Here is a 21,762-nt window from a genome sequence, read left to right on the forward strand (position 1 = left end):
TCTTCCCATCCTTTTCTCTGTCATTGTCTCTCTATCCCTCTCTGCCCCCTCTAGCTTGCCAGGGTCAGTTCATCGCATCTGGATCACGTGAGTGGTTTTCTACTCCCAGAACTTTCTTCGCCCCAGGCCCTGCCCTGCCTATCAACTGGGGTCCTCTCAGCGGGGTTGGCTGGGATGGCTGCCCATGGTGACTTCAGGGCCCTGAGGCCCCTGCTCTTGGCTCCAGGACCCCTCCCTAGTTATGCTGCAGACACTGCCCGCTCCCAGCTCCATGCTGTGCCTGTGCTCCGCGTCTCTCACGCAGAGGAGGAAGGTGAGGACAGCTGAACCCGTGGGGCAGCTATGGGTGGGGCCCAGACATGCACATGGGTGTCCATGAATGCAGGGCACATGCCAAGCACATAGGGTCTGCATGCAGGGTACACGCGTGGGCACTGTGTGCACACAGTGGAGATCAGTGCTGCCCACCTTGCCCCGGGGCCAGCAGCCACTGCTCCCAGCACACCCTGCCCTACCTGCAGAGCGGGTGCCCCCTGAGGATGATGAGTACTCTGAATACTCCGAGTATTCCGTGGAGGAGTACCAGGACCCTGAAACCCCTTGGGATAGTGATGGTGAGAATGGGGGGCTGTGCCCAGCGGGGCCTGGGGACGGGCAGGCAGAGCTGAGCCCTGCTAACCTCCCCCTGACCTTTCAACCCTCTCTGATTCCCACAAACCCTGCTGATTTGACCCCATTGACCCAGACCCCTGTTCCCTGCCGCTGGATGAGGGCTCCTGCACTGCCTACACCCTGCGCTGGTACCATCGGGCTGTGACAGGTGGCACAGAGGCCTGTCACCCTTTTGTCTATGGCGGCTGTGGAGGGAATGCCAACCGTTTTGGGACCCGTGAGGCCTGCGAACGCCGCTGCCCACCCCGGGTGGCCCAGAGCCAGGGGACAGGTATGGGCTGAGCCCCCGCAGCGGGGGACTGGGCACTGAGCCTGCCTGGATTGGGTTCTGGGGGAGGAGTCCTTGGGCCAGGGTTCCAGGTCAGGGTCCTGGAGGAGACGCTTCCTCACAGTGGGGGACCTGGGGCAGACGCCCAGACCAAAGAGCTGAATATAGAGCCCCAGCCGTGGAGCCCCTAGTAGGGTACCCTGCCATGTTCCCTCCTTTAAAGACCTAAGTATGGACCCCTCTGAGGTCAGAGCCCCCACTTCCTGTTATAGCCTCAGCTCCCTCCCCTTGGGTGCCTCTGCCTGAGCTTCTCTGGGGAAGGTCAGATGGCTGACGACCGTTTCCAACCTGTCCTCACCAGGTACTGCCCAGGACTGAGGCCCAGATGATGAGCCGAGATTCAGCGTCCCCTGGAGGAGTCGCGGTCTCAGCAGAACCCCACTGTCCCTCCCCTTGGTGCTAGAGGCTTGTGTGCACGTGAGCGTGCGTGTGCACATCCATTATTTCAGTGACTTGGTCCCGTGGGTCTAGCCTTCCCCCCAGGGACAAACCCCCATTGTGGCTTCTGCCACCCTGGCAGATGACTCACTGTGGGGGGTGGCTGTGGGCAGTGAGCGGATGTGACTGGCGTCTGACCCGCCCCTTGACCCAAGCCTGTGATGACATGGTGCTGATTCTGGGGGGCATTAAAGCTGCTGTTTTAAAAGGCTCCTGTTGTGACTGTTTGGGAAGATGGGGGTGTCAAGGGGGAAGGTTTCCTTGGGGGGTTGGTATTATTCTGCGTGGGTACACAGTCCCTCTGCCCAGTCCTGGTCACTGTCTTGTGATTCTCAGTCCCCAACTTGTCCCCAGAAAAGAGTAGATAGGGTGGGGGCTAAGGACATGTCTCCACTGCCCCCCGGAAAGGATGAGTCATAGGTGGGGGGCTGCCTCATGCCAGGAAGCATGTCCCAGCTCCCACCCCAGGGGGCTGAGGGAGATAAATGGGCCCTGAAGCGGGGTAGACTTTCAGACCACAGGACAGCATTGCCTGGCCCCAGCCCCAGGCAGCCACGGCAGCCTGACTTACCCCAGAAGCAGCTGGTGGCGGTAGGACTGGGTTGGGTCGGGATGGGAAGGATCTTGGAGGTTGAGTGGATCTGGGGTTTGACTTTATGGAGGGCTTGGACCCAGGGGGCTCTGGGATCTCTGGCTGCTTTTCTACCTCTGAGACCCGATTCCTGCCCTTCTCTTTCCTGGATCAGCTGCAAGCTCTCCTGCTGAGAACCGCCTGCCCTCCTGTGGACTCTGTGTTTCTCTCTGTCTGAATCTTTCTTTCCATCGTGCTCTCTGTCTCTGGGATGGTTTCTGTCTCTGTCTTTTTCTTCTAGTCTCCATTTTGCTCTGCCTCCATCTCCATCTCCCTCTCTGGCTGTTTCTCTGTCTCTGGATTTGTCTCTTTTTTTCTGTCTTGCTTTCTGCCTGTCTGTCTCATTCTGGCTTTCCTCTTGTCTCCCCTTCTCTGTCTCTGGCCTGGCCTGGCCTCTCTAACCCCTTTCTCGGTGTCTTCCTCTCTCTCCATCCCCCGCTGTGTCGCTCTGCCCTTGCCATCTGTCTCTGTCCATGGACCCCAGCTGACCAGAGCCCCTGCCCTGAGCCCATTTTCTCCTTGCAGCCTGACCTCACGATGACCAGGTGTGCTCTGCTGGTGCTGATGGTCCTGATGTTGGGCAGAGTCCTGGTTGTCCAAGTGACTTCTATCCCAGCCTTCCAGCTCCACCCTCAGAATTCTCCCCAGACCACTCCCCAACCTGCAGCCTCAGAGAGCCCCTCAGCTGTTCCCACATGGCCGTGGGCTGCCCAGAGCCACTGCAGCCCCACCCGCCACCCTGGCTCGCGCATTGTCCTATCGCTGGATGTCCCCATCGGCCTCTTGCAGATCTTACTGGAGCAAGCCCGGGCCAGGGCTGCCAGGGAGCAGGCCACCACCAATGCCCGCATCCTGGCCCATGTTGGCCGCCGCTGAGCCTGAGGGAGGGGGTCACAGTGATAGGGCCACCCTGGATGGGAAGACCTGGAGGGCAGCCACACAGCTGGATGGATGCTGCCACATCTGGGCATAGAGTGTCTGGACACTGCCACATGGAGCCACTGCCATGCAGGTCATATCAGATCTGAGTGCCCCACAGAGTCACAGTGTGTCTGGACAGCCTGGACATTGGACATTGCTAAGTTGGGTCACTGCCACATGGAGTCTTGCCATGCCTGTGTGCCCCACAGACCTAATATATGTCCGGACAGCTTGGATGCTGCCACGTAAGGTCACTGCTGTGGTGAGTCTTGCTATGTCTGGGTGCCCCATAGTCACAGAACACCTGGACACCGCCACATGCGGTCATCATCATGTTACTTTAAGGAGCCTCAACACAAGAGCTCAACACTGCCGCCAAGACCAGTCCCTCTGAGGCCCACGGGTCTGTCATCCCATAGGCCACCACACAGAGAAATGCTGGCTGAGGGTCACTTGCTTGCTCTGTGCCCCATGAGGCAGCACCTGCCCCAGATGGACGGGGCTGTGAGGGGTGTCTCCAGGCACAAAGTCCCGAACACAGGAAGCCTGTGACCATGGCAGCCTTGCCTTATGGGCGCATATGCGTGTGTGTGGCTGAGTCTCTGACAGCTATGAGTGTGTGTGAACAGGGTAAAGGTACGTGAGGGGTCTGAGAGGAGTGGGTGCTTGTCCCCAAAACCTGCACGAAGCAAGAACAACTCCTGGCCAGGCCCTGTCCTCCCCACGTACCCCTGCATCCCCAGCCTCAACCCAGGGACACGCAGGGCTCACAGGAGACGGGGCTCAGGCTGCCGGAGCTCCAACCAAACTCTGTCCCACTTCACGCATCGATTGTCTTGGGCAAAGGTGTTCACCTTTCCGAGCCTCGGTTTCCTTATCTGTAAAGCAGAGCGACACCAGCAAGCCTGTGAGCATTGTGTATGTAGCAGACATGGAGGTCCTGCAGCAGGAGGTGCTCAATAAACACAAAGCGATCGAAGGATGGGATGTGCGAGAACCCCAGTCATGAGCACCCAGGCTGCGACACATGGCGGGTGAGTCATACCTGGCTTCTCTGCCTTCCTCCCTAGCTCCCCGGTTAACTGACCTGGTCCCTTGGTTTGGAAGGACTAGGTTTTGCCTGATTTCACAGCCCAACTCCATTGCTGGGCCAGAGACAGAACTGACTTTCTGGGCAGTGTGGATGGGCTTGCCCGCAGAGGGGGCAGGCACTCTGGGCTGTGCAGACAACTCTAGGTGGACATGAAGGCAGACGCTGGGTGGCATGGGCAGCTCTGGCGGGAGAGGGAGACTGTACTGGCCAGAGCGTGGCCGGCTGACTGGAGTGGGGGCACTGGCGCTGCCCTCACAGTTGTAAGCAGCCCTGTGGGGGCGGGCCTAGGGCAGGCTGGGGAGGCGGGGCTGCAGGAGCCGCAGGAGTCGCTTCTCTCTTCAGAGTGCTGGGCGGGGTGACCCCACTCTGGAGCTGCAGGGGGCAGTGGCCCTGGCCAGTTTGGTTGCAGGATGGACAGAGGCTCGTTAGGAGGCAGCTCCCTGACCGACCTGGGGCCGGGGAGCAGCAGGCAGGGTAGGCACGGGACAGCGTGGGGAGGGTGGGGGGTTAGGGAAAGACATGGATGAAGTCAGGGTGGTGCTGGAGGGGTGCGAGAGTGTTGGGGGGGGTCTCTCCTGGTTTAGGGGTGCTCTGAGGGGAATTCATCTGTCAGTGGCCCGAAGGAGGGGGAAAACTGTCGCCCTGCAAGGGAGAAGGGGCTGGGCCAAGGGGGAACTATAAATAGTGTCTTCCTCCAGCCCAGGGGGAGGGACCGCCAGCTGGAGCTGCCCAGGCCCTCCTGCTCTGCTCTTTGCTGGCCTCCAAGGGATCATGTTTGTCCAGGTTTCCTCTTGGGGTCACACCAGTTTGGGGAAGTCTAGAGGCTCATTTAGGATGGGTTTCACATGATGTGGCTTTAGCCCTTACACCAGCACTTCTAGGGTGTTTGCTGTGTGCCCTGTGCCAGTCCTGAGCTTCTCTGAACACCTGCTGTGTACTCAGTTTGGTCATGAACCTCTCTGAACCCTTTCTGTGTGCCCTTGCTGGTCCTGAATCCCTAAGCACCTACTGTACGCCCTGTGGCATGCTGGAAGAAGGAAGTGCAGATCAGGGTTCCCAGGCTGCTTGGTGACATGGTTCTATACCCCGAAGTCAGAACCTCACACTCCTTGTGAGCCCTGGGCCCAGGGAGACACAGGGGACAATCCTTTGCTGGAAATGGCCAGAGGAAGCTGGAATTCCTGGAAACTCCTGAACCTCCCAGTGGACAGCAGGGGTGGGGGTGGAGAGATATATGTGGGAAGGGAGGCAGCAGAGAGCAGCAGGCCCCACTGCAGCCTGCCTGTCTCTGCACATGCTGGGGTGCAGGACTTGTGAGTGTGTGTGTGTCTGTGTGTGCATGTGCAGCTGTGCCAGTGTCTCTGTGTGCATCAGTGTGTGGGCCTGTGTGGCATGCACTGACACCCCTGGGTCTTTATGCTGCAAAGGGTGGTTTGTGGGCCAGATGTGGTGGCTTACGGCTATAAACCCAGGGCTTTGGGAGGTTGAGGCAGGAGGATAGCTTGAGGCCAGGAGTTCAAGGCTGCAGTGAGCCATGATTGCACTATGTGCTCCAGGCTGGGTAACAGGAGCGAGACTGTGTGTGTGTGTGTGTGTGTGTGTGCGCGCGCGCGCGCAGAAGCTGAGCAGAACATGTTCACACGTGTGTACAGACATTCCAGCATACTTCCCACGCCTGGGACAGAACAGCTGGCTCACTTTGGGATATACTGAGGAGGAAAAAGCCATGAGGGCCAGGGATTCTACCGGGCATCCGCTGATGCTGAGAGAGCAGACACTGGGACAGCATCTCATGGAGAGGACACGGGGGAGTGGGAGCACACATGTGGAGGTGGACTGTGTGATTCCACTGCAGTGTGGGAGGCAAGGTCTGGAAGGCTGGGAGTTGAGCTGAGTCCATGCTGCACTGTGGACTCGCTTTGTGATCTTGGGCCCTTCTCCCTCTTCCTGACCCTCAGTTTCCCATCTGACAAACAGGGTCATGGAAGGGGAGATGGAGAATATCCTCAGAGCAGATGTGGACCGTGGCCTTGGGGAGGAACCCCAGGCATCTCCTGATGTTGACCTGTGGCCTTCCAGCTGGACATAGGGACTTGAAGGAGGGTGCCTGGGTCAGCCACGGGTAGACTTTCTGGGGAAGAGAGGAAGGTGCAGAGCTGTTGCATTTCCTGGGAACCAGGCTCATCCTGTCTGGGTGTGAGGATGCCTTCCCAGAGATAGCCCTGGCCCCCTGCCCAGGCCAGCTGTCCTCTACCCCCAGTCCTTGATTAGCATCCCAGGAGGTCTGGGAAGAGAATGGACAGGCCAGAGGAGGTGCTGGGTGTCTGTAGATATCAGAGGAGATAGCTTTTGCAATGAGTGCTGTGGGTTAGACAGGGTGTGGGCGTGTGGTAATGAGGTCTCAGAGGCCACAGCGGCCCCAAGATGGCTTTGGCAGTGGCCAGAAGACAAGAGGGCTGACTGTGTCACGAACAGACTGAGTGGCTTTGGAGAAGTAGGGAGGAGCAGGTCATGAGGGGCACCCAGCTCATCAGGAGCCACCCATGGATGTGCTCAGATCTGCTGGGACTGGGGTGGAGGAGTGAGCGGGTAGATACTGCAAAAGGAGGATGAGGAAGGAGGAAGTTGTTGACCCTGCCTGGGGCAGTGTGTTCCCAGGGCAAGCAGCTAGAGCTGGTTTGGGGGACGGTCCAGATGGGCTTCCAGCATGTGGACCTTCGGAATCTTCATTTCCTATGAAGTGGGCAAGACATCTGTGTCACTCATCTTAAGGGTCCTTGCCAAGCTTTAAAGAGCTGGGTGGACTTGGACTGATCCAAGGCAGGGCTGTGGCAGGGAGGGCATGGGAGGGGGTGCTACACCTATAGCCCACGAGGCCAATCTTTTTGCCAGTCCCATGCCCTCAACACCTGGCTCCTGGCTGGGTACACACTGGGCAGAGAGAACCTGAGGATGCAGGGCACCTGCCAGGGGTGTTGTGGACGACATCGCTAGAGGGCAGTGTGGCTCAGGTTGAAGCCGTGTTGGTGGGGGCTGGGGCACAGAGTGTATAAAGCTTGGAGAGGCGAGGCTGGGGATCCCGAGGAGGCGGGAGCCTGCAGGAGTCCGGTGGCGGCCAAACAAGAAAGTGAGCCAGGGGTTTACGAACTTCTGGATCTCTCCCCTGTTCCTTGTCCCCAGTGCATTTTCAAAGACAAGAGGGAGACACAAATATAGTAAAAGGCAACCATAACGTATTTTAAAATGAATTTCTTAGAGATTGACATATTTAATTTATACTGTAATACTGTAAGACAGTGTGCACATCCCATTTTCCTGATGAAGAGAAAACGTTATTAACATATTATTTTCAAAAAATATGTAAAACTTTAGTTGGAAAAAAACCGAAATACTAAAAAACAACAAAAAAAAATTGTAAAAAGTGAAATTCTGGAAAGACAATTAAGATACTGCCAGGGCTTAGTGAGTACCCAAAGTACTTGATTACTAAGTGACACGCACGGCCGGACGCGGTGGCTCACGCCTGTAATCCCAGCACTTTGAGAGGCTGAGGAGGGCGTATCACCTGAGGTTAGGAGTTCGAGACCAGCCTGGCCAACGTGGTGAAACCCTGTCTCTACTAAAAATACAAAAATTAACAGGGCGTGGTGGTGGGCGCCTGTAATCCCAGCTACTTGGGAACCTGAGGCAGGAGCATCCCTTGAACTCGGGAGGCGGAGGTTGCAGTGAGCCAAGATAGCGCCATTGCACTCCAGCCTGGGCAATAGGAGCGAAACTCCGTCTCAAAAAAAAAAAGTCCCACGCATTTGCTACCAGCAGCCAAGGCAAAGAGAGAAAGAGGAACAATATTGAAATGTGTCTTGAGTCTCTATCCATGAGGTAAAAGAGCTTTTCCAGCGTGGTTGAGCATGCTTCTATGGACGACGGAAGAGTCCCGGGACTCGGAGCAGTCAAGGGGGACCCCGAGCAGGGGGCAGGAGGGCGCAGCGGAGTTGACGGCTGGGACTGCAGGCCTACTGGCCCCTGTCGGCTCTGACCAACCTGGCCGTGCGGGTCACGTAGGCCTCGTCCCACTGCATGAAATCCCCTCCCTCCTGGGGGCCCTGGGCTCCCTAGCAAGGAGGTAGCAGAATTCCCGCGTGCCGCTGCTCAGGGATGCAGCGCCAGGGCGGAGCCCGTAGGTGGGGCCTATGCAAATCAGCGCGGGCAGGTTGGGAGCGCTGAGTTTGCGCATCCGGGGCGGGCCTGCACAATCCGGGCCTTGAACTGGGGCGGGGCCAGTACAATCCGGAGTTGAGCATGCGCATTCTCGATCCTGGCCTGAAGAACTGGGCCCACTTGTTCCAAAACGGGCGGGTAGGTGAGTTGGGCATGCGTGGTCGGAGGCCGGGCACTTTTCAGCTGGGGCGGAGCCTACTCATTCTGGGGCGGGGCCTGCGGGAAGATAGACATGGGCTGTCGCGGCTTGAGGAGGGGCGGGGCCCAAGGGGCGGGACCTCGGGTGGCCCGAGGTGGCCCGACTGCTGGGTTGGAAGCGGCGCAGTCCGACTCATCTCGGCCCCGGGATGGCGTCCCCACGGGAATTGACACAGAACCCCCTGAAGAAGATCTGGATGCCATACAGCAATGGGCGGCCCGCTCTGCACGCTTGCCAGCGCGGTGGTGAGGCGGGGTCCTCCGGGAGGGGGTGGGAGGTGCACCGGGATGGGTGGGTAGGGCGGCCTGGGCGGGGGTCTCGCATGGAGAAGGGGCGGGAGACAGATGGGGAACCGGGGACAGGTGAGGGTGTCGTGACTGGGGAGGCTGCTGGGGACAGGTGAGGCGGTCGTGACAGTGGTGGGCCAGAGATAGGTGTGGCAGAGCAGGGGGCGGGGACAGGTGTGTGGGGGCATATCGGCTTGGCGGTGGCTAGGTCTGGCCACCATCACCTCGGGGAGGGCTCTGGCCCCCTCGCTTCCCACTCCAATCCCCATCGCCCCCAGCCTGGGGAGGACCCTGTGGGCACCCCAGGCCCTTCCCTCTCTCCTGGCCAAGGAGTGTGGGCCGGGTTGTTGGACTGGAACTGAGCTGTGTGGCCCTAGGTGAATTACTTGGCCTCTCTGAGCCCAGAACTTTCAAAGGTGGGCTAGTTTTCCAACAGGAGGAAGGGTGCCTCTTAGCCTTAAAGCTGAGCTTGGGCAGGAGTTTCAGCACAGATGTGCTCAGGATAGAGACAGAAAAGTATGCCATGTGGGCCTGTGTCTGTGTCCCGGGACATGTAAGTATCCACCTGGGGTCATGGGTGTACAGTAAAACTGGAGAGTGAAACAGCTAGGAGAATTCTGAAATTCATGGAATTGCTAAGGGGCTCACCTCTCCTAGGGTCCCAGGTGTTTAAACTGCTTCCTTGAGTTTCTGCCTGTCCTTAAATGAGATGGCAGTTTTTTGTTTTTTTTTTTTTAAGAGATGAGTCTCGCTCAATGGCCCAAGCTGGAGCAAGTGCAGTGGCGGGATCATAGTTCACTCCAGCCACGACCTTCTGGGCTCAAGCAATCCTCCCACCTCAACCTCCCGATTAGCTGGGATTATAGGTGTGCCACCACACCCAGCTTTTTTTTTTTTTTTTTCTTTTTTTTGTAGAGACAGGGTCTTGCTATGTTGTCTGGGCTGGTCTCCAACTCATTGCTTCAAGTGGATCCTCTGGCCTCGGCCTTCGGAAGTGTTGAGATTACAGGCGTGGGTCCTGGCCTGCAACTTTTTTATTACCAGGAAAAAGAAAGATTTGTTTTAGGAGTAACTGAAACATTGTAATGAATTTACAGCTTGTCCAGGACCTCAGAGAACATCTAGTTTAACAGACAGTGAAATGGAGATCAGGAGATTGAGTGACATGCCTGGGTCTCCGTGTGATCCTGCCTCTGCTTATGTATGATAAGCAAGGGGAGAGTTCTTTGTGTTCATCCTGCTGCAGCAGCCTGGGGCCATGGCTTTGATCATGATATGAGTCCTGGGGGAAGGGTGTGTGTATTTCTGGCCACACTGTGAGTCCTGGTAGGGGAGGGCCATGTTTCTGACCAGACCAAGTGGTGGTAACTCATGGCTTTGATTGTGATGTAGGTCCTGGTGGGGCTGTGGCTGTCTACAATGCACACTCAGTCCTGAGGGCTATGGCCACCCCTCCTTTGAGACTCTTCTGGAGGTGGGGAGGCTGAGCCAGTCTGTGTTATTAGGGCTGTGTGGTCCTGACTTAGGGGGTGGCTGCTATTACTACATAGAGGAAAGGAGTGAGGACCTGGACTTTTTTGTTTTTTTTTTGAGACGGAGTTTCACTCTTGTTGCCCAGGTTGTAGTGCAGTGGTCCTATCTCAGCTCACTGCAACCTCTGCCTCCTGCATTCAAGCAATTCTCCTGCCTCAGCCTTCCAAGTTGCTGGGATTACAGGCATGCGCCACCATGGCCGGCTAATTTTGTATTTTTAGTAGAGATGGAGTTTCACCATGTTGGCCAGGCTGGTCTTGAATTCCTTATCTCTAATGATCTGCCCCCCTTGGCCTCCCAAAAGTGTTGGGATTACAGGCATGAGCTGCCATGCCCAGCCAAGTCTGTGAGCCTTTAAGGAGTAGGTCCTCAATAAGCGGAGGCAGGGTATTCTGTCATTACTACCATTCTTTCTTTGCTTCTCACTATGTCTGAGTCAGGGATTGATGCATCAGCTCCAAGCCAACCCCCCGTTACAGGTGAGAGGAAGCTGAGGCCCAATGGGAAGGTCTCATAGCTCCTGAGGCAGGACCTGTATTTCTCCAGGCTCTAAGTGTGGAACTGAAATGTGGCTCTGGCCTGAGCTGAGGGGCTCGTGCCATCACAGTGTCTCAGGGTGTTGGGGTAGGCTGGGTTCTAGGTCCGCACTTTTTCCTGGAGGAGGAGGTAGCACCTGAGAGGCCAAAGATGAGACCTGCAGGTTGTGTGGGGATTTGGGCCTCAGGGTTCACAGCAGGGAGTGGGTAAGCAGTGAAGGAACATGGAACCTGCCCATGCAGCACCTCTAGCTCCCAGTGCCTACATTTGGGCAACATTTTACCCTTTGCATAGTAGACTTGTAGGTTGAGTGACTGCAAGGACAGTCTGGACCCGGAAGGCGTGGGTGGGGCTGGAAGCGGATTTGGTCCCAGGGCTTTGTGAGGAGGAAGAAGCAGGACCCACTGCTGGTCTGTGCTTTGTACTGGGTTTTCTCTGGAGTCTAGTCCCCAGATCCTCAGGGCACTAGGGGCCGGTGGACTGAGGGATGTACTGTGCCTCCTCCACTCCCACAGGCACACCCCCACTTGATAAAATTTGAAGCCACACCTGAGGGCTGGGAGGCTTTTACCTTTCCCATCATTGGCCTCCAAGCTCAGACCTGGAGGAACTCTGGGGGCAGGTGGGGCAAGAGCTGACTCAGGAAGGACTGCAGAAAGGACGGTGTTTGATGGCTTTTCTCAGCTGAAAGGTGGCAAGACTCTTCCTGGGTAAGGACATGACTGGTGTGTGCACAGGGCAACAGGAGAGATGACTTTCAGTCCCCTCTGAACAGGGCCTCCATGGCACATTACTTTATTTTAAAGAGCTCTTCCTTCCCCAGCCTGGCCTAAGGAGGTGAGAGCAGTTGCAGTTCAGGAGTCAATTCTGGCACCCCCTCCAGGGACTTGTGGCTGCTCCTCGGGTAGAAGTAACGGAACATAGATACTACCCATTGCCAGGCATGTCTGAGGCCCCTTGGGCCCCTTCGCTCCTAGAGCTCATGGGGCCTGCAGCGAATTTACAGGAAAGGAACCCATGAGGGAAGTTGGGCCGACATGTCTTCACATTTCCTTCCGCACATGCTCAATGTTATAAACAGTGTGTTCTTTTTTTTTTTGGAGACAGTCTCACTTTGTCCCCCAGGCTGGAGTGCAGTGGCACAATCTTGGCTCACTGCAACCTCTGCCTCCTGTGTTAAAGCAATTCTCCTGTCTCAGCCTCCCGAGTAGCTGGGATTACTGGTGTGCAGCACCACACCCGGCTAATTTTTGTATTTTTAGTAGAGACTGGGTTTCGCCATGTTGGCCAAGCTGGTCTCGAACTCCTGACCTCAGGTGATCTGCCCGCCTCGGCCTCCCAAAGTGCTGGGATTACAGGCATGTGCCATCACGCCCAGCTATAAACAGTGTGTTCTGCTGTCCTGTTTGCTCGGTGTCAGGGTCCTGTGGGCTCAGAGCCACAGGTGCAGCCGCGCACCCAGCCCGCTTAGTCCACGTGCTCTGTTTCAAGGGCTGCAATGTGTTCCCTCCTTGTTGTGCCTCAGTTGGCAATTTCTCATGGCTGGAATTTCCCAGTGTTTTGCTATGGTAAGCAGAGCTGTTGTGATACACTTGAACTTTGGTTTTCTTTTGGGTCATTTCCTTGGGAGCTTATCTTGGGGAGCAGAGGAGATAGGTAATTTATTGCCTTGTTTTGCACCCAGGCCTGATTTGCTGCCCTGCCTGCCCACCTTGTGCTGTGCATGTGGGTGGAAGGGGGGAAGGGAAATGTCACCAAATGCCTTGGGAGGAGGCTGGAGCTGTCTCTGGGAAAATAGGAGATGTGGAGAGGGAGTGCAGATCCCCAGTCCTGAGGTTGTGGGAGTCCCTGAAGGAGCAGTTGGGGGGGTGGCCCCATCAGCGGGAGCAGGGTAGATGCAGGATTTCCTCCTGCTTAGCAGCTGTTGCACTGCCCTTGGTTGCTTGAGAGCCTGGCCACCTGGCTGGGAACTATGCAAACAATGCGGGCCTCAGCTGTCCACCGGCCCTGAGGAGGCAAGGCCTTGCCTAACTTGTTTTCCTCTCACCTTAGCTAATACTGAGAGTTCTCTGCACGTTTCTTCACTCTCACTCAGTCAGCCTGTTTCATGGGGTCTCCTCCTTCCTGCCCCTGAGGCTCACCGTTTGGGTCACCTTTAAACAAGGGGCATGCACAGGAGTGATGGAGCCCCCACTGGCAAGCAAGGCCCTTTGTTTCTCTGCAGGGCCTGCCTGGGGCCAGGCCACCGCCTCCATGCCCTGAGTCCCAAGGGCAGTCGATGCTGAGGTACACCTATGGCTTTAGCTCAGTATCTGCCAGGGTAGGACAGAGGGCACAGCCTCCCAGACGTGCCCAGGCTCTTGGATAGCACTAGGCTTCTCTGAGGGATGATTGCCCCATTTTACAGCTGGGGACACCGAGGCTCAGAGTTCCCAATGAGTGTCAGACTCAAGATGGCAACCCAGGCCTGACTCCTGACCCCCCGCGGAAGTGCTTCTGGGGCCTCTGTGCTCTGAGGGAAACAACTTGTTGGTGGGGACAGTCTGTCTAGGCAACCAGGTGAAGGCACTTGCAGAACCAAGAAGAGGGGCAGTGACAGGTCCCCACATCTGTTCCTCTGCCTGTCTGCTGTGGTTTTACCTGACCCAGGTCCTAAGGATGAGGAAAAGGAAGCTTCCTGAGGCTTCTGACATGAGACCGTGTTTGATGGCATTGGAAACTGAGCTGAGGGCTGGGCTCACGCCTGTAATCCTAGTACTTTGGGAGGATGAGGCAGGCAGATCACCTGAGGTCAGGAATTTGAGACCAGCCTGACCAACATAATGAAATCCTGTCTCTACTGAAAATACAAAAATTAGCCAGGTGTGGTGGCATGTGCTTGTAATCCCAGCTACTTGAGAGGCTGAGGCACGAGAATTGCTTGAACCCAGGAGGCAGAGGTTGCAGTGAGCTGGGTACCACTGTACTCCAGCGCTCCAGCCTGGGCAAGGGCGACAGAGCGAGACTCCGTCTCAAAAAAAAAAAAAGAAGGCAGGGGGTGATGGCCCACGCCTGTAATCCCAGCACTTTGGGAGGCCCAGGCGGACGGATCACCTGAGGTCAGGAGTTTTGAGACCAGCCTGACCAACATGCCGAAACTCCGTCTCTACTGAAAATACAAAAATTAGCCAGGTATGGTGGCGGGTGCCTGTAATCCCAGATACTCGGGAGGCTGAGGCAGGAGAATCGCTTGAACCTGGGAGGTGGAAGTTGCAGTGAGCTAAGATCGCACCACTGCCCTCCAGCCTGGGCGACAGAGTGACACTCCGTCTCAAAAAAAAAAAAAAAAAAAAGAAAACCGAGCTGGGTCCCATGAGATGAAGCTGGCAGTTCTTCTGCCTTGGTATCTATTCTAGCCAGCTGGGGATATAGGGGGCTGTATTCAGATCCTTCCGTGCCTCTGGCCTGGCATCTTCTCTGGCTGGCACACTGACCTGTGGCACATGGATGGTGGTGGGTGGACTATCAGAGGGACTGTCCTTGTGGGCATCAGTCTGGGTCTCTGGTCTCAACCCCTTGTGGTCCTTACCCTGAGAGACTTCTAGATGCCTCCCTCCCTGATCCTGCCCACAGTTCCCAAGCACCAACGCTATGTCAGGCCCCAGGGCCCTAAAGGGCTCAGATACCACAGGGCTTCTTCTGCTGTAAGTGATCAGTCTAGAGAGAAGAGTGTCATTAGTGAGGTGACCAGGATTGAGGGTGAGGGGTGTTCCCGGTGGCCATGGAGATGCCTTGGGGAAAGGACTCGTTGAGGAAGTGACTTTTGAGCTGGGCTTCGTATGATGAAAAGAAGTTCACCACGGGGAGGGCATGCAGTGGGGCTATGTGTTCTGGGAGCACTGAGTGATGGATGGGGTGGGAGAGATGTAAAAAGGTTAGGGTATGGATTCCTGGATGACAGAGGCAGGGTGTTGATTACCCTGCTGGATTTTGGTCCTGTCCTTCATGCGGTGGGGACCCCCCTAGCCATGTTTAGCCAGTGGCAAGTTCGGTTGACTTTATACCTGGTGGTGCATATCAGGATGAAAAGGGCTGGAGAGATCCCACTGTGTCTGCCAGAGCCCAGCCTGGGGAAGGGGGACATGCCAACGGTGGCTTGAAACCAGCATCTGGGGCCACTCTGGGAGCTGTGTGGGGATGCTAGGAAGCCAAGAAGATACGTCTGGTGCCAGTCCCATGCCCTGAGGCTGAGAGACCACAGGCTGAGACGGAGGGGTACGCTGGGAGGGTCCCAGCCCTCATCTGACACTGTGCTGCTTGCCTTTTAGTGTGCATGACCAACTGCCCAACGCTTATTGTCATGGTGGGCCTGCCCGCCAGGGGCAAGACCTACATCTCCAAGAAGCTGACTCGATACCTGAACTGGATTGGTGTGCCCACTCGGGGTGAGGCTTAGCCCCAGCTGTCTAAGGGGAGCTTTGTGGGGCATGACGAAGAGAATAGAGAAGGCCTATTCTCTATTATTTGGCCTGGGGTTGGGTCAAGGTCAGGGTTGGTAGGGGTTGCTGTTGCTGTGAAAGCTGAGCCTCTCCTTCCCGCCAGAGTTCAATGTTGGCCAGTATCGCCGGGACATGGTCAAGACCTACAAATCTTTCGAATTTTTTCTCCCCGACAATGAAGAGGGCCTGAAAATCAGGAAGTAAGTATATGTGTTGGGTGTAGGGGGAGAGGTTGCTGGGGGACCCAGTGTGGAGAAAGCTAACACATTACTGACCATTTACTGAGAAGCCCCTGGAGTGGAGCTGCTGGTGAATGACTGAGCTACTCCTGAGCCCTGGCCTAGCGCAGCCCTGACAGCTGTGTGACAGGGCTGTGTGACAAGGCTGGTCTCTGGATCTCTCAGGATGTGATGGGTTTGGGGATGAGAGGAGAGGGTGTGTTGTGTGGCCTTCTGGTAGCTGGGCCATTCCTGCCCTGGGGTTAAGGAGCCCTTGGGAAGGACAGAGCTTCAGAGAGGTAGGAGGGGCTCAGCCCACGCAGGTCAGGTCGTTGGAGCTGCTGCCTGGAGGTCATGCTCGCTCACCCCAGCCTCCCGTGGGGATGGCTGCTGCTGGGGAAGGGAACTTGAGTGAGTGCAGGCATACAGGCCTTAGTGATGGAGCTGGGGGTGGGGGATTGCCTCCCTTGCCCCAGGATAAGCTCTCTCCTGTGTATTTGGAGCATGTTCTTGGTGTGTGATTGCTGGTGTGATTGGCTTTGCATTGACATCTCCTAGATGCTGCTGGGTGAGTCGTTCACACTTCTGCTGTTATTCTTGAGCTAGAAATGTGTATATGCTACCCCCCCCCCACCCCCAACAACTTTTAGACTTGAACTGAGTCCTTTCTTCAAGGAACTGAGCACCAGCTGGTGGTCTGAGCAGCCATGCTGTGCTTTTCTCGGGAGGTGTTAGCTGGGGGCTTGAGAAGCCCCTTATCATCCTAGGGTGGCAGAGACTTGCTCTTGGCCCAGCCATCAGGATAGGGCAGCGAGCAGAGGTTGACCCAGCTCTAGTGACTTCCCCAAATCAAGCCCAGCCCCAGGCCAGAGGCTACCAGGCTGCCACTGGGGTCCACACTAGGCTACCTGTTCCTTCTCTGGCCACCAGGGGGCAGGAACTCCCTGCTGTGGGGCTTGGACCTTCAGACCGGAGACTGCCTTTGTTCTTGCATCAGTGTGGCTGGGCCAGGCTGTGGCACCAAGAAGGGAAGGGGAGCCTGATATTCAGGTTTCTGTGGCCAAATTGTGGGTAAAAATCAAGGCTGGACCCTCTGGTTATATTGAGCCAGATAAAAAGTAGGGGACTAATGTCTGAACCTACCGTGTGCTGGGTTCCTGATGCCCATTGTCACCCCTACTTTTACAGATGAGGAAACTGAGGCTCAGACAGGCCAGGAGTCTCGCACAAAATAGCAAGTTCACATCAGCGCCCAGACTTGAATCTAAGCCCATCCACCGCTAAAAAGTGTCCATCATTCCAATATTCCTCAATAGGTAGGTCAAGGAACATCAAATGCAAATTTTATTTATTTATTTTAAAAATTATTATTATTTTTGTGTGTGTGTGATGGAGTCTCACTCTGTCGCCCAGGCTGGAATATAGTGGTGCAATCTCAGCTCACTGCAACCTCCGCCTCCCAGGTTCAATCAATTCTCCTGCCTCAGCCAACAGCCCCAAGCTGTGGACGCTGATAGCCTAGCCTGTCTGATCTTCCCAGCAGCTTCTGTGGTGGGCGGTGCCTCACTTTTCCAGATGCTGGGACCAAGGCCAGAAAGTGATGGGGGTGCCTTGGGTCACTCAGGGTTTGAATTTGAAGTCCGTCCTGTCTGAATCCATAGTGTTTGTGGGGAGAGTCTGCCAGCCGTTCCACTCTGGCTGTCCCCATAAGGTAGGGATATTTGGGATTAATTCAAATGAAGAGACCTAGACTCAGAGAGGTTGGGAAGCTAGTCCAAGGTCACCCTGTAACAGAAGCTGGGGACAGGCTCATTGCTGCCTTTCTGCAGGCATACCCTCTGGCTGCCCTAGAAACCCTCTCTCCTGTATCCGAATCTTGGCTCTGGCTGGGCCACAGGGCCATTTCCTATTCATCAGCCCAAAATTTCCCAATTAGCAAAATAAAAGGACCAGAGTTTTTAAAATGGAAAACCTGGGAAGAGACAGCTGCGTTTCCCAGAGGCCCAGTTACCCACACAGTGTTGAGGTCCATCTCTGACAATGGACACAGCAGAAGATCTAGAAAAGTGCATGCAAGGCTGGGTGCAGTGATTCATGCCTGTAATCCCAGCACTTTGGGAGGCTGAGGCGGGTGGATCACTTGAGGCCAGGAGTTTGAGACCAGCCTGGCCAACATGGCAAAACACCATCTCTACTAAAATTACAAAAATTAGCTACATGTGGTGGGGCGCCTGTCATCCCAGCTACATCAGGAGGCTGAGGCATGAGAATTGCTTGAATCTGGGAGGTGGAGGTTGCAATGAGCCAAGATTGTGTCTCTGTGTTCCAGCCTAGGCGACAGAGTAAGACTCTTCTCTCAAAAAAAGTGTATGCAAGGGCATAAGTACACATATTCTAAACAGGCACACTCATACTCCTGCACACAGTCCTATACCACACACAAGCCCCCTATGCACACACACAGGTGGGCACATGCACGCATGTGCATACCTCATAGGCACACATCCGGACATGCATATACCATATGTACAGGGTACATACACATGCACACCCCCTGTGTACACAGTCACATTATACATGAGGGTATATGTACATGTGTGGGCACCTACACATATAAATGCTTGGGCTCACTTAAGCCACACATAATTCAAGGGCCATTACACACATGCAGGCGCACATGTTCTCACCCTGTATATACACACACACCTGAGCACGCTCATACATGGTGTGTTGGGGGTCCCCAAGACTGCCCTCAGGTTCAGTGATTTGCTAGGGTGACTCCCAGGACTTGGCATATAGCTGGACTCATGGCTAAGACTTAGTACGGCAAAATGACACAAAGCAAAATCAGAAAAAGGGGCCTGGGGTGAAGTCCAAAGGAAACCAGGAGCGAGCATCAAGATTTTCTCCCCATGGAGTCACACAAGACTCACTTAATTCCTCCTGCATCGAATTGTGAGAACACGTGTAAAATGTTGTCTGCCAGGGAAGTTCATCAGAGACTCAACGACCAAGGTTTTTATTGGGGGCTGGTCACATAGGCACCCTGTGCCTAGCATGTACCAAAATTCCAGACTCCCAGAAGGAAAGCAGATAATCAACATAAAGCATGTTGTTTGTATAAACAATCTATGCACAGTGAGCTCCTCTTATAATTCAGGGAAAGTTTCATATCACTAGAGGGAACTGTTTACCATCAAGTTCCCCGACCCTGGCCAAGGGCCAACCTCACAAGCAGGCCTTTCGAAGGGGACCATTCTCACACCTGCTGTGTTAACTCTTCCACACACATGCAGTCACCCACTACACATGAAGGTGGGTGCACACACACATGCATACCTCAGAGGCATATGTGTGGGCACATATACACTTGTGTTCACCTGTATGCACATGTGGATCTGTGCACATGTACACACCAAGCATGATCTCATATGTTCTCACACAGTCACATGGCACATGAAGACATGTATACACACACACCATGTGTACACACATGGTCACCCCCACATGCATACTCTGTATGTGCTTGGACACACACGCACAAAAACTTATACACATGGGTGCATGCACACACATCCTGTGTGCACACATGTGGGCACACTCATTCATACCTGTGCCCATTTAGTCACATACTGCACATAGGGATTGTGCACGCTCATGTGTGTATGCACTTGTGCTCATACATGGGCCCAGGGAATGCTCACACAGGTACACTCACAGATTTACATGTACACACTTGGGCACAACACACACATACCCACCCACACATGTGGATTCATGCACATATGCATCTCTTCACCCCATTCACACTCTCTCATACACACACACACACACACGTACACACATGCATGCACACACAGGCTCCCAGGCTCTTCCCTCAGCATCTCTACCGGGGTCCTGAGGTCTCTCCTGCATGGTGGTGTCATGGCCAGAGCAGCCCACAAAAGAGATCTTAGCCCAGAACGTGGGGCTGTAAGGAGAAATGTCCCCACCAATGCCAGTTACCTGGACTCTCAGAATTCAGATGTTTTTGGCATGAGGAAGAAACACTTTGAGGCTTTAACTGAAAGACCCATTGGGGCACAGAAATGGTTACAAGGGCTGGACATAGTAGCTCACGTGTGTAATCCCAATATTTTGGGAGGCTGTGGTGGGAGGATCACTGGAAGCCAGGAGTTAAAGACCAGCCTGGGGAACATAGTGAGACCCTGTCTCTTAAAAAAAAAAAAAAAGAAAGAAAGAAAATAAATGTCACAAGGAGCTGTAAGAGTAGAGCTCTTTTCAGTGCCCTGGACTCAGCTCTACCACTGATTTCTCTGTGGTTCCCAGATCAGCTTCTGCCTCTGTATTTCAGGCATATCGTCCTGATGAGAGCCCTTTGACTTTGACACGCTGGGAGTTTAAACACAAAATCCAAAGATCAACAAAGCCAGGAGGGCTGGGCACTGTGGCTCATGCTTGTAATCCTAGCACTTGGGAGGCTGAGGAGGGTGGATCACCTGAGCTCAGGAGTTCAAGACCCACATGGCCAACATGGTGAAATCCCATCTCTACTAAAAATACAAAAAATTAGCTGGGTGTGGTGGCACATACCTGTAATCCCAGCTGCTCGGGAGGCTGAGGCAGGATAATTGCTTGAACCCAGGAGGTGGAGGTTGTAGTGAGCTGAGATCACGCCATTGCACTCCAGCCTGGGCAACAAAGTGAGACTCTGTCTCAAAAAACAAAAACAAAAAACAAAAAACACAAAGCTAGGAGATCTAGCTTTACCCTTACATAGAAAAAGGAAAGAAAATAGATAAAAAGGTAATTTATCTATCTCCAGACCTCATAGGATAAATTGATGAGAATAATCCTGGCTGGGCGCAGTGGCTCGCGCCTGTAATCCCAGCACTTTGGGAGGCCAAAGTGGGCAGATCACTTGAAGTCAGGAGTTCGAGACCAGCCTGGCTAACATGGCGAAACCCCATCTCTACTGAAAATACAAAAATTAGTCAGATGTGGTGGCACGTGCCCATAATCCCTGGTACTTGGGTGGCTGAGGCACAAGAATTGCTTGAACCTGGGAGGCGGAGGTTACAGTGAGCTGAGATTGCACCACTGCACTCCAGCCTGGGCAACAGAGAATAAGACTCTTGTCTCAAAAAAAAAAACCAAACAAACAAAAAACAAAACAAACAAACAACACAAAAAACCTTATGTGTCAATCCACTTTGCAGCAATAAATGAAAAGGCTGAGAACTTACAAAGATTGTGTAAGCCTGGGCAACATAGCAAGACCCCATCTCTAAAAGAAATGTAAAGATTAGCCAGGTGTGGTGGCATACCCCTGTAGTTTCAGCTACTCTGGAGGCTGAGGCAGGAAGATTGCTTGAGCCCAGGAGTTTGGACTGCAGTGAGGCATGATCCCACTGCTGCACTCCAGCCTAGGTGGCAGAGTGAGACCTTATCTCAAAAAAAAAAAAAAAAATCTGAAAACTGTATAGTCGTGTTTGGTCATAGGTGGGGGATTCCCATTCTGGAGGGTATGGATATGATAGAAGAAGAGATGCAGAACCCTCACTCAGAAGGGGTGGTTTGGGGAACTCTCTTTCAGGAAAGAAAGTTGAGTATTAAGCCTAACACTGCCCGAGGGCCAGCACTAGTGTTCCTCCCATCCCCACCACCAACTCCTGACATGCACACAAGAAAACGGCTGCTTTTAAAAATGCTTATTTTGAAATACAAAAATTAGCTGGGCGTGATGGTGCACGCCTGTAATCCCAGCTACTCAGTAGGCTGAGGCACAAAAATTGCTTGAAACTGGGCAGAAGTTGCAGTGAGCCGAGATCGCGCCACTGCACTCTAGCCTGGGTGACAGAGCGAGACTCAGTCTCAAAAAAAAAAAAAAAAAAAAAAAGGCAAGGGGGGGTGCTTATTTTGTTATTTTTATAATCAGGGAAAATATATGACAATTAGAAATCATGAATATGGCACAATGACAGCATGGATTTGCACACGATGAGAAGATGAGGGAAAATACAGAAACACAGTGCTTAAAAAATGTCCCTAATGGCCAAGAGTGTATAGCCTTCCACCTCACAAGAGCAGAGTTAGCCAAACACTGAACATTATCCCAAGGAAAGAGAAGAGAAACTTTGAAAAGACAGCAAGAGACCTCGGGGCTGTTCCTTCTCCTGTCATGTCTCCTCCTGTTGTGTGTCCCTGGC

The 21,762-nt window shown here is 54.3% G+C and overlaps 3 protein-coding genes across 16 annotated transcripts in view; all 3 read left to right on the forward strand.

Annotated features, from left to right (window-relative positions):
* The window catches only part of COL7A1 (collagen type VII alpha 1 chain), a 31,152-nt gene extending 29,503 nt beyond the window's left edge, over positions 1-1,649 (forward strand). The window contains exons 114-118 of one of the 4 annotated variants that reach the window (XM_024245435.3): positions 55-87; positions 227-313; positions 522-614; positions 746-943; positions 1,302-1,649. In XM_024245435.3, coding sequence (XP_024101203.3) covers positions 55-87; positions 227-313; positions 522-614; positions 746-943; positions 1,302-1,318 — 428 coding nt within the window. In that variant the 3' untranslated portion in view covers positions 1,319-1,649. Of the gene's footprint in view, positions 1-54; positions 88-109; positions 314-521; positions 615-745; positions 944-1,301 lie in introns of all 4 variants that reach the window. The other 3 variants (XM_054552179.2, XM_054552177.2, XM_054552178.2) reach the window with 3 other exon arrangements.
* A 269-nt stretch (positions 1,650-1,918) lies between these two features.
* UCN2 (urocortin 2) lies at positions 1,919-3,009 on the forward strand. Its single transcript, XM_003776254.4, has 2 exons — positions 1,919-2,029; positions 2,595-3,009. The coding sequence occupies exon 2, from the start codon at positions 2,607-2,609 to the stop codon at positions 2,943-2,945; it is 339 nt and encodes a 112-aa protein (XP_003776302.1). The 5' UTR covers positions 1,919-2,029; positions 2,595-2,606; the 3' UTR covers positions 2,946-3,009.
* A 1,442-nt stretch (positions 3,010-4,451) lies between these two features.
* Positions 4,452-21,762, forward strand: part of PFKFB4 (6-phosphofructo-2-kinase/fructose-2,6-biphosphatase 4) — a 43,807-nt gene continuing 26,496 nt past the window's right edge. For 4 of the 11 annotated variants that reach the window (XM_054550837.2, XM_054550836.2, XM_054550840.2 and 1 more), the window contains exons 1-3: positions 8,565-8,745; positions 15,165-15,281; positions 15,439-15,535. In XM_054550837.2, the coding sequence (XP_054406812.1) occupies positions 8,649-8,745; positions 15,165-15,281; positions 15,439-15,535 (311 nt within the window). In that variant the 5' untranslated portion in view covers positions 8,565-8,648. Of the gene's footprint in view, positions 4,558-8,561; positions 8,746-15,164; positions 15,282-15,438; positions 15,536-21,762 lie in introns of those variants that run through there. The other 7 variants (XM_009239043.4, XM_054550835.2, XM_009239042.4 and 4 more) reach the window with 7 other exon arrangements.

This window comes from Pongo abelii, chromosome 2 (genome assembly GCF_028885655.2).
Source record: "Pongo abelii isolate AG06213 chromosome 2, NHGRI_mPonAbe1-v2.0_pri, whole genome shotgun sequence".
In the NCBI taxonomy this organism is placed as follows: domain Eukaryota; kingdom Metazoa; phylum Chordata; class Mammalia; order Primates; family Hominidae; genus Pongo; species Pongo abelii.